Here is a 12125-nt window from a genome sequence, read left to right as displayed (position 1 = left end):
TAAAAAAAACCCCAGAAATTTGAGGTTTATAATAAAAAATCAATATTTTTCACAAAATAAGCCACCAACAGGGATTTTCTGATCTGTGTACTACTTCACTTTTACTGGGAACTTGGCATCAGGGTAAAAGAAAAGTGCCATTTACTCAAATGAGTCTTGGGAATCACTTCAGAGTGCATATAGTTGCATATGTAATTTCGTTTAAAAAATCCAATAAGGTTTATAATTCCGAAATCAATATATCTTTAAAAATCCAACAATTGGTAACCTGGAAGACAAGCTTTTCTATGCTTACCTGGCACATTATTCTTTGCTTTTAATTTAGTTTCTTTTATTCCTGCCTATGTTATTCAACAAACTACTGCCTCAGAAGATGTGACTAAAGTCATAGTGTTTAATAGATGCATTTCAAAATATTTATGGTAATTTCATGAAAAATATCAATGATTACTGTTCCATTTTTCAAATTATAAGTTAACTACCAGAACCAGGGGAAAATACTTGAATGCAAAAGAAATTCCCCATTTAAACTGTCTTTTGGGCTGCTTCTTTGCTGATTTATCACTCCGTATTTCTTTTTGCACTTTACAACTTAAACATGCCCTATCAAAACCAAGTATGGTTACAATCAGTTCTTTATTTTATATAAGAAAATAAGTAGGTAGTTGTAAACAGTCAGGACAAGCATTTGTTTATTAAAGTGTTCTGCCTGTACAGAGAGTCTGAGTAAACAGATATATTCTCTATGTACTCCATAAAATTTTTTTAAAAAAACAGAGGCATTACTGTTGAAATTTATAGTACTAATTATTTTTGTGTTCTAGAATGAAAGTTCATTGTAATAGATAGGCTATATTAACCAAGTGCACAGAAAATATAAGTCCCAAGATAGATGGTGCTATTGCAATAGGCCAGTTAACAGCCCCCTAGAGCAAAGGCCAGTAAAAGCTAAGAAAATTATTTTCTTTTAAGATTCTTGGGTCGGGCTGAGGGATGAGACAACACAAAGAGATTCTGAACTGAAAAAGATCTAACAAACAGTTCTCATCATCATCATCTCAGTTACTGTTACTCTTTTTTCCTTTTCCATCTTTAAAGATCCTCTGTTGGTTCATTCTTTTCTCAAATATCTGTCAGCAGTGCTTCTCCAAGTACCAGACTTTAAAGGTGACATGAGAAGACGCCTTCCTCCTGAAGAGCACAGGGCTTTCAAAGCTTTGGAAATAAAGGTTGTTCCCACAGCGGTAGGACTTCAGAAAGGGCAGTGATCCTCAATTAACTGTAGCAGAGACTCACCCCGCATAGAACCTCCTCCATACTGTAGATAGCCTCTCAATATTCTCACTATGTGTGCATTAACCCATCCTGGCATTCAAAGAGCTAGTTGTAGTTTCCATAAAATAACTTTTACAAAAACCTCTGTCTCACTGACTGTTTGTGATGCTGAAAGATAGAAAAGCATTTTTCCCAGGTTACATAAAGGTAAAGGCATTTTTCTACTGCAAGAAAGCATAATGCCAGTAGTAATCAATGTTTTATAAGTGGGATGAGAATGCCATTAAGATTCTAAGGCAGCATCCTAAGAGATCCCTCTTGTTTACAGGTGGCAGAACATCAGCTGTTTCAACACAAGCAATGAGTAGCAGTAGAGTCAACTAATTACCTCCATCCTGCCTCTACTCAACTCTTCTTTCCCCCAGCACCGACTCCCTACTCTCAGGGGGAGAAGAGAAGCAGATGGATGTGAGCAGGTGCACAGGACCTTGTGCAGCCACCAGCCCTGAGAGCAACTGGTCAACACCCTTGAAGCCAGTTAAACTCTTAGAAAATGGTTTCCAAACTCCAGCAGATGGCCTACAGGTCCCAGTTGTGCTGTTCTACATCTATATGACTCCACATAACAAACTAAAATCTGCGAGTTGGAGGATTGCTTCTCTCTAGTATATTCTATTGGGCATTTTATGATTTTACTCCATAACTAGTGCATTTTCTTCAAAATGGAAAGCTTGGCCTGGTTCTGTTTTCTCCACTGGTAGAACGCCTCAAAGTGATAAAAGTTGTGTGGTTAACACTCACCAAGGACTTGAATATGTTTTCATTTTACAAACAAGAAAGCAGATGATTAACTGAAGTTGTTGCAGTTAGATGGGGACAAGTCAGGCTTCAAACTCACAACCTCTATCGTACAAAGTAAGCCAGTTATGACTGCAATTCAGTTTTTATATTTATTTTTTTGGAGGATAACAAAATCACCATTACAAAAATCTTAATTTTAATGAAACATTTCTGATTTCTAAACTATTTTTAAACTACTTTTTCTATTTCTGACACTTTTCTGAACACTATGAAGGTCAACCTCTAGTGAATGATTATGGAACTTTTCTGCCAGAATATATTTCATTTTCTCTTCATTGCACCATTTAGAACTCTTCAGATATTTAACTTCTGCTTTCTCTCCCTTCTTCTCTATTTCCATTTCTTTTCCCTATCACCACTCACCTACTCAAACTGTGAATGCTATTTTAGAGCCCATTTTAAAAATAAAAGGTTACTTTAAAAGCCGATGTCCTGCATACCTGCTCCTAAATTTTTTACACTTTTATTGTTGTAGTCTCTAATTAGGGATTGGAGTTTGGCTTTTAGAAGTTCAAGAAGGATGAGAATTTCTTCTTTGGCATGAACATATACCCACACTGCCTAATGCAGCAAGAGTATTTTCCTAATTCCGAGTTAGAACCCTCATGGAGGAAACAGTTATAAGAAAAAGTGTGGAGAACAATAGGAAATGCATTCTTACAATGATTCTCCTGAGGACATCCCCAGATTCCAGTCATTTTTTTCTGGTAGCCAGATTATCTTGGCTTTTATTTTAAGATGGGAAAAGTCTCATCTCTCTGGCTAATGGACAGCCAGTCTACAGGAATTTCCCCCTTTCCTGGACACAGGATGAAAATCAGAAAGCTCTTATGCCATTCTTAAATCCAACTTTCCAGATATCCACTTGAAAAACATTGATATAATGCCAAATCACGAGGCATTTCTTTTTTATCCCTTATGATCAGTGAAGTTTGTTTTGACTTGAATATTTTTAATTGGATAAACAAAGAGTATGGAAGAAGGCAAGTGAGGTCTGAATATGGAATGGAGCCTTATGGAACTGACAATGAGCTTTCTTTTTGCTTGTCCATAAGAAAGTATTTAAGAGCTTTTCTTAAAGGTTGAATTGTGTCCCTGCCCCAATTTACATGTTGAAGTCTTAACACCAAGCAAGTACCTCAGAATGTGACCTTATTTGGAGATAGGGTCTTTACTGAGACAATCAAGCTACAATAAAGCTATTACAGCGGGTCCTAATCTAATATGACTGGTGTCTTATAAGAAGGGGAAATTTGGTCATAGACAGCTACAGGGAGAATGCCATGTGAGTGTGAAGATGCATATATATAAGCCAAGGAGAGAGGCCTGGAATAGATTCTTCCTTCACAGCCCTCAGAAGAAACCAACCCTGCCAACAGCTTGATTTTGGACTTTTAGCCTCCAGAACTGTGAGAAAATAAACATCTATTGTTTAAGCCACTCAGTTTGTAGTACTTTCTTATGACAGCCCCACCAAATAACAGCTACCTACTTAATTTTTTCAAACTTTCCATTTTTCACAAACTTCAACTGTACATTATTATCAAAGAAACCTATCCTTATATTTATATTAATTTAATATTTGATCTCTCAATTTTAGAAAAAAATCTATGCTGTTCTTTAATGGTAATGTCCTGGACTTCACGATAAGAATCATGATAGCTGCAAGAGGTGCGGAGATTCACTGAAAATAACATTTTATGACTGAATACACTGAGGCAAGCAGAAGTTAGAGGACTTTTAAGTCACCCGATTAGTTACTGGTGAAGATGGTCCCAAGGTTCCCAGTCACCATGTTTTTCTGCTGTAGCACACAGCTAATACCTAAGAATCACATATCAGTACAATGATTTTGCCCTAATTTGTCATGTTAAAAATGTTTAAATTCAGGATAATATAAGTAGAAACTTAGACCACAAAACAGTTTACCCCACTGAAACAGTGTTCTACAAATTCCTGCCACACATTCTTAATTGACAACTGATATTTTCACTGTTACATGGTAGTTATATTTTTATACCATTTTGAGAAAAACACAGCAGTGGAACGTGCCAATATCTCAGTTAGTCTATGGGAAGATTAGGATTTTCATTTAAATTCTGCATATTTAAGCAGAGGAAATGTTCAGAGGACCATGTGTGTATTTGCTAATTCTCAATAATGGTTTTCACAAGTTGCACTGTACATTTTCAGGCAGTTTTCAAGGAAGAATATTATTTTAATTCAAACTGTTACTTATCACAAAGCTATTTTTTTTTAAACATCTTTATTGGAGTATAATTGCTCTACAATGGTGTGTTAGTTCTAATCATTTCTTGATACATCTGTTTTTTTTATTCTCGTTATTTTCTTTGATACTGATTTTGCTCTTTGAGAAGATTCAGGGGAAACATGGTAGGAATCTTCCAACAGCTGATGTGGAAGAGAACTCTGACTCTTGTACCCGAAAGGGTAGGACTGAGATGAATTTATTAAGGTTACAAGTAGATAGATTGCAACTGAAAACAAAGAAAACCTTAAACAGAGCTATGCTGTGATAAAATTGGCTGCTGGAGACGATCTTAAGGGCTAGTCACTGGTGAAGTTCTAAGTATTAGACCATTTGGGGGCTTTGTTATAAGGAGGAATCAAGCAATGATTAGATTAGACTGAATGGCCTCTATGGTCTTTTTCATCCTAAAAGTCTGTGGTTCTATGAACTCAGTAGTAATCTCACAGGATTAGTGCTTCCCCTCAACTAACAGAAGGCTTATTCCTTCATACTCTTGATATCCTTTGTGTTTGGTATAGCTGTGTAATTTATTTAATTAACATCCATTTAGATGTCACACACGAAGCATCTGTCACAGCTCATATATGTCAAGTCAGAGGTAGGGTGGAGGTCAGAATTTCTTCTTTGCTACTTATTTATTAGTATGAAATCATGTATTTGTTACTATATTGGGTGAGAAAAACAAACTGTCCTATAATCATAAAAAATGGAATTATTTTAACAGTCATATTAGTCTTTGGTACTCTCTATGAGGAGCTAAATATATATAGCACACCGTGAGATAATCGATTACTAACCTCCTTCATTTTTTCCAGTTCATTCTGCAGAGCTTGCTTTGCTATCTCAACTTCTATAAGCTGTTGCCTCAGTTTCTCATTTTCATCTTCTGTTGTTGTTCGCTTTTCTTCCACATTTTCCAATTCATGGTGAAGTCTCACAGATACATCCTTTGCTACCTAAATTAAAGTGTTTTTAACACTAAAATGTAATTAAAGACAATACAGTAAATGGGCTAAAGTTATATTAAAAGTACTAGAACCAATATGTATATAGTGTCTACCATATGCCAGGCATCATTCCAGATGCATTACATATAAGCCATTTCACATACATAAACCATTTAACTCTCTCAACAATCCCATGAAATAGATCCTATTATTATTCCTGTTTTATAGATGAGGAAAACTGAGTCTCATGGAGGTAAAATAATATGCTCAAGGTGACACAGCTAACAAGTGGCCAGGCAGTCTGGCTCTCCACTCTGTTCCCTTAATGTCTACGTGACATCATGGTTATAAATGTTCAGCTGTGTTTTATCATGTGTAGAGATTTCACAAATCTCTAATTCCACAACAAAACTATGAGGTAGATGCCTCCATTATCACTTATTTTAAAGACTAGAAAATAAAATATTCCCAGGTAGGGTCTGAGGCTTGAATTTTGATCCTATCATTCCAGGTGCTTAGTTTTAAGAAATATTTTAGTCTTTGAGACTTTGTTTGTTTAAATTAGTGCGCACATTTTTGCCTCCTGTTTTAAGATTGCCTCAGAAATTTTAGGGTTTGGAAGAAAAGTGGGGCAGTGTGGTGCTGTAACTCAGGACACAGGCTGTGGTTTTGGACTGAGTGGGGAGCCAGCCTGAACAACTACTAGCCAAGTTCCAGGGCTAGGGGCTGGGCACTTAACTTCCGTAAAAGGTTCATCATGGGCACCTGTAAAATGATGCTATTCATAATCCCTTCCTTACAGGCTTGTTTCCTTGAGAACTAAATGAAATACTAATATGAGTAACAATGGTTGCCACAGTGCCTGTTGCCTAGTCAACACTCGACAAATGTCAGAAAAAGGAAAAAAAGAGAAATGATACAACGGCTTTCATAAAATGTTTTCCCATGGCTTCCTTTTAAAAAAAATACAAGATAATTACACTCGGCTTTTAAATCTTCATGAAATTGATACAATTAAAATTATATTTCGTTTGTTGTCCCAGACCATGAAGATAACATCTGATTTGCGTTGTCAGTGAATCTGCCTACAGTGAAACCGAACGAACAGACCACACCTATCTAAAAAACGCACTTCAAAGTTGAAATTTATCCACTGGGTGAGAGTCTGAAGAAGCAACCTCACTAAGAACATGGTTCTTTCATTTAGCGCACTCTCCCTTTACTTTTCCGAAAGGGACCACAAGCTGGACAGTTTTCCTTTCTGGAAGTTATCTAAGTGGTAATTACAGAAAGGAAGGAGTTCGGGAAGAAGGCGTTGGGGACGGGGGGCGGCTTTCAGAGAGAAATCTTAACTCTAATATCTTCCCAGTGCTGTTCCTATTCTGGGCTCCAACTCCACTAAAGGGGTCTTCACCGCGCTGCTCCTGAGTGCCTGACTCCATCTGGCCTGCGCTTGGAGGACAGTCTCAGGAAGTCGGATCAAGGACTGCGCTCTGCCACGCCCTTGTTTCCGCCGCGGAAGGAGGCGCCCTCCTCCCACCACCTCTGTAATCCACCTCTCCTCTCCCAGGAGAGCCCACAGAGCTCGCTCTCTGCAAGACCCTCCCCCCCACCACCACCACACGATTCTTCAGACCCACCTGTCTGTTCTTCCTCTTCCCCTTTCGGGACCTTGATATTCTGTGATTGGCGCTGTGAAACTCCGTGTCCCTAGAGCTCTTTGCCAATCACCACTGAAGGCCTTTCAACGTAAAGCGCCCTTGACCGGAGTCCCCACCCACCGCCCCTGCCGCGCGCCCCCCGAGCCCGGGCGCCGCACACCTTGAGGTCCTGCTCCAGGCTGCGCAACAGCTCCCCGTCGATTTCGCCGGTCTGCGCGTAGCGGAGCCGTTTGCGCTCGGCTTTGCGGAGGCGGTACTGCAGGATCCGGCAGTTTTTGTTGGCTCTCTCCAACTCGTGGCGCATTTCCTGCAGTTGACAGGCATCCTCCTCGAAGAAAGTGTCCCTCATCTCGTCCATCTCGGTCCTCAGTTCATCGATCTCGTTCTGAGGCGGTGACAGGCCGCGGGTCAAAATTAGCTTCGCCTCCCACCCCTCGGACATACACCGTCTACACCCCATCCCAGCTCCAAATTCTCAGCTTTACTGCTCCCTCTCCATGAGACAGGAATGACCCGGAGCTGAATGAACGAGAAGAAACTAGAAAAAATGGGCCCTCTTTAGGCCTTCCCTCGCTCTCCTACTCCAGCTCTGTCCGTGAAAAAGTGACCCAAACCATAATGATCGGAGAAACGAAGGCCCAGATTTGGATCTAAATAAAAACCTAACGCTGCTGATCGCAAGCCCTTTTAGATCCGGAAAGGGCCTAGGGACCCCCTCCCCTCATTTCCTGTTCCCCTCCCTCTTGAAGGTTCCCTAACAGGTTAGCAGCCTCTCACTCCCGCCAGGACACGCCCTAATGCTCCGAGGCCCACACCTCCCCTCCTCCAACCCGTCGCCCCCCCCCCCCCCCACCTCCTCACCTTGAGAGTCTCGTTTTCCTCCCTCAGCTTCTCCATCTCCTCCTGCATTTCCTCCTGCTCCTGGAGCTGCTGCGGGTGCGGCTGCGACGAAGGGGGCGCCGCTGCCTGCATGCCGCCGCCGCCGCTCGCGCTGCCCTCTGCGCCCTGTTGGGGGCCCTCTGCTGCCGCCGCCATTGGGGAGGTGGGAGGGACTGCGAGGGGCTCAAAAATGGCAGGGGCGCCAGCGACCGGAGAGCTGCGGTTGCTGCCGCCGCCGCCGTTCTTAGTGTGCATCTGAGCCGCGGCCGCCGCCGCCGCCGCCCGCTCTTTCTTGAGATGGAACTGGATGAGCTCAGACTGCAGACATCCTTCCTTCCAGTAGCTCCCTCCGCCACCGCTGCCAGGCCCCACAACGCCAATCCCGGAGTTTCTACTGCCGGAGCCTGGGGTTTTGCCCGCAGAGGAGGTGGATGGCGAGGTGGAGGCCCCCTCCGCGCCACTGCCGCCCCTCGGCTGAGCGCGTACGCTTTTCCCTCGCCAGCCCCTGGGCGGCGGCGGCGGCGGCGGCGGCGGCTGCGGAGCGGCCCCCTCCCTTTCCCCAGAGCCGCTGCCGGCTCCTCCTCCTTCCCCACCCCCTCCTCCTCCTTCTCCGAGCGGAGGGGGTTCCCCGAGTTTAGAGGACGCGGGGTCTAGCTCCCGGGGCGGCTCCGCCGACGCGCCAGGCCTCCTGACACCCACCGGGGCCAGGGTCGCCACGGGGGCCGCTTCAGCACCAGCCAAGGACTGGACAGCTCCCGGCGCGGCCCCCTTGGGCGCCAGGGGCGCGGCCTTCTCCGCCCCTCCTCCGCTTCCTCGGGCGCTGGCCGGAGGCGCCGTGCGGCTCCCAGTCTTGTTGCCCTGCTGCTGCTGCTGCAGCTGCTGCTGTCGAATAGAATTGAGTTTAGTGCCAGCCCCTACCGGGGACCGGGTGGCCGCGGTGGTCTGTCGCACCGAATTGTCCCTCGGTCTAGCGGGTGACTGAGCACGCTGCTGCTTCCTGCTGCTGCCCTCCGGGTGCAGGCGAGCCTCAGTGGCAGCTGTGGCGGCAGAAGCTGCGGCTGTGGCAGGGGCAGCGCCCCCCGTCGGTGGCTGACTCATTGCGGTCTAGGAAGAATCTATCAGAGGCGATTTACAATAGTCCATCACCAGATCACTCTCTTCCCTCCTCACTGCCAGCAACCTTCCTTTCTAATCTGGGGCAGAAACAAAAGAAGGAAAGCACACAGCGTGTCTGCATTGTTACAGAGCAAAGAGTGATTTTCCGTAACAAGAGAAGCCCTAGAAAATGAGATTTGGATGGCGCTTAATAGAAGACCAGACTTTAGAACTAGGATGTAGAAGTGTCAATTCTCATTTTGCCCAGGGAGGCGCTATCTCCATCTCACGCCACCTCAGTAAAATGAAGATCTGAAAGCTGCTGAACCTCCCATTCTCACGGTAGCAGGTTATGGCAAGGATGGAGTCAGAAAGGAATTGATGGGAAGGGAGTTTGTTTGTTTGTTTCAGGAGATAAGGTCAAGAAGCTTCAGAAGGAAAAGAAGTCCATATGCTAGAACTGTCAATACCCTGATTTTTCAGCTTTGGTTTCCTCACTATCGCATCTGCGTTTCAAAGCCTAATTTCATGGAGAAAGTTTTAATTGATATTCCCAAGTGTCAATTAGATGAAAAGGGTTATGAAAGGGTTTTTCTTAGAGAACACTTGTTATGGATAAATGATACTCTTCTCAAACAGCTCTAACCCTTAATGTTGCACTTTGTGAGAGAAACACACCCAATTTCCTTTAGACTAGAACTAAAAGAAAATATAAATAATGAATGACTTTTAGCCGACTTCAGTTTCAAGAAAATATGGCATTAAAAATCATCTATGTGGTTTAGTCATTAGCAGCGCTGAAGGGATTTTTCTTTTTCTTTTAATTTATTTATGTTTTAGTTTTGAGAAATAAATTAAAAATCATTTGGAAAAACTTATTGGTGGCTCTGCACAATTTCTTAAATTACAGGTGATAACTTTTTCTACACTTATCTAAATTTCATTGTTCTTGTGAATTGCTTTAGTTTTAAGTGTAATTGCTAAACAGAAAGTATTTTCATTATTAAGCATCTTCTCAGATGGTACATAACAGGCAAAGGTGTACTTTTAAAGTGCCCAGTCCTTTCCATGAAGCCAAATTCTAAGACAGAATGACCCTGCACCTAAGAAGGCTGGTGCATCCTCACTCATGGTGGTAAGATCAACTTCTGTTTTGTATTTTTTCCATGATAAATCCATCATTGGCTTTTAAAATCTGGAAAATAGCAACTCAAAACCCACTGCCTCCTGGTTTCTTCTCCCTAGTGATCCAGCTGCTTAGTCAGCTACTCAGTCAGGTGCCTTTTCCTTAGAAATATAATTTCTCTCTAAAGCACTGAAAAGGGCATGACTAGGCAGAAAGTTCTGCTTAAAAAAAAAAATCCTCCTATTAGGGGAGGAGATACTTGCTAGTTACTTTAACTAGCATTATTCCTGTTACTGTCTAAGTATCATAGCTTAGTCAATGTGTAGTAATCCCTCATTTTATAAAGAAATATTACTGGAAGACTCCTCCACCTCCCTTTCTCTTTCTGGGATCTCCTTCCAACTCAATTTGGAAAATAATCGTGAACAAAGAAGACATGGGGTAGGGGAGGGAGGAGTCATCCATCAACTTATTTTCTACATGTTCTCCCAGAGCAACATGCTCCTAGAATATCTGGCTAGTTCATTGGCAGGTCACACTAACCAGGATCACCCAAACAAGTTATATTGCCAATGCAAACTTATTTTTGTTTTGAATTAGGCAGAACCACTCTGAAGCTGAGAGCCACCAGAGAACGCTTAATTCGGCCCCCATACAGCTCTACCGCAGGAGAAAGCTCGAGTTCCAGGAACTCGGCTCGCACAATCAAAGGTACCTGCCTGCTGTCACGTGGTTCTCACAAAGTGCCAGGATGCTGTGTCTCTTTGAGGCTTCTCCTGTGAAATTCGCCAACCAAGCAACCCCAGCACGGCCTAAACCAACACTTTTAATCTCAAGTTTTATCTGCCCACTCACCCTCCCCATCCCTTTAGAAAATCCAGAACTGCTCACTTCTTGGCAGAGGCGATGTTTTGAAGCTGAAGCAAATCAACAGCGCTTTCCTTCTGATCTTCCGGGGACCTCAGGGTTCTTACTGTGTCTCTTCGGAGACGAGGAAAGTTTAACTTCGTAGTATTATATATGCGACTATCTGGCTGAGCACTTTTGACTTTGGACCGGTTCGCCCCAGTTCCACACCCACTCTGTTTCTCCAGACAATGGCGTTAACGTGGAGGCTCAGCGGCCGGGAGAGCGCATTACTCTCTGGCGGCCCGCGGCTGGGCTGGAGCTGCGGCTCTAAGCAGGCGAACGCGCGAGGTACCAAGCCGTGCCAGACGCTCCCCGGGAAGTGCACTGATATTCGTGAGCTGGCCTCACCGGACTGGGCAGGGGAGGGGGCGGGATTGCAAGGGAGGACGGCGTAGAAGTAACCAAAGAGAGGCTACTTTCAAAAGGGAAGAGAAGGCGGAGTGCGGAGGCGGAGGGGCGGGTGGCAAGAAGACAAAAAGGCCAGAGCCACGCCCGCGATGGAAGACCCGTAGCCAAGCTCACAGTCCTCGCGGCACTTCCAGACCCCTTACTCGGCAGAAGATTCCCAAACCGCTCGAAATCGGATGCACTGGCTTTCCTCAAAGCTTTGTCCTGGACCGCATCAATCGCCACCAATTATTTACTTGAGCTTTTCTCAGGGAGGCGGATTCCAACAGCCTTCCGGGCTTGACTGATGTCTCCTGATGCAGCGGCAAGGCGCTAGCGGGCGGCTGCTGGGAGTTCTCTTTGTTCGCTCACTTTAACTCTCAGTCGAGCTCTCCACGCGGTGCGCCTTCCCCACCCCCAGCACGGGCGGAGTCTTCAGACGTCTTTTCCACGGATAGATAATGGTTGCCAGACCAACGGTCCCACAGACAAAGGGTTCTTGTCATGCCACGACTAATTTAGTACAAACTGAATAAATACCCGTTTACAGCGATCCTTCACAGATGGGTTTGCCTTCGGTACATTTTCTTCTCTCCTTTATTAAGTTCCAGTTTCCACTGTGAATACAAGGAGCAATTACTAGGATCCATAATCTTTATAGTAGTGCATGCGGGTAACAGGAATCATCTAATGTATTTATTATAAGATAGGCA

At 43.9% G+C, this 12125-nt stretch overlaps 1 protein-coding gene across 2 annotated transcripts in view; it reads right to left on the bottom strand.

Moving 5' to 3' along the window:
- Positions 1 to 11755, bottom strand: part of SOGA3 (SOGA family member 3) — a 43104-nt gene extending 31349 nt beyond the window's left edge. For both annotated transcript variants that reach the window (XM_057528108.1, XM_007190818.3), the window contains exons 1-4: positions 11008 to 11755; positions 7878 to 9088; positions 7177 to 7401; positions 5206 to 5364 (exon numbers count right to left, since the gene is read on the bottom strand). In XM_057528108.1, coding sequence (XP_057384091.1) covers positions 5206 to 5364; positions 7177 to 7401; positions 7878 to 8993 — 1500 coding nt within the window. In that variant the 5' untranslated portion in view covers positions 8994 to 9088; positions 11008 to 11755. The remainder of the gene's footprint in view (positions 1 to 5205; positions 5365 to 7176; positions 7402 to 7877; positions 9089 to 11007) is intronic.
- Positions 11756 to 12125: the final 370 nt, after the last annotated feature.

This window comes from Balaenoptera acutorostrata, chromosome 14 (assembly GCF_949987535.1).
Source record: "Balaenoptera acutorostrata chromosome 14, mBalAcu1.1, whole genome shotgun sequence".
Lineage (NCBI taxonomy): Eukaryota > Metazoa > Chordata > Mammalia > Artiodactyla > Balaenopteridae > Balaenoptera > Balaenoptera acutorostrata.
Note: the sequence above shows the minus strand (reverse complement) of the source record. Positions and strands in the feature narration are given on the sequence as shown.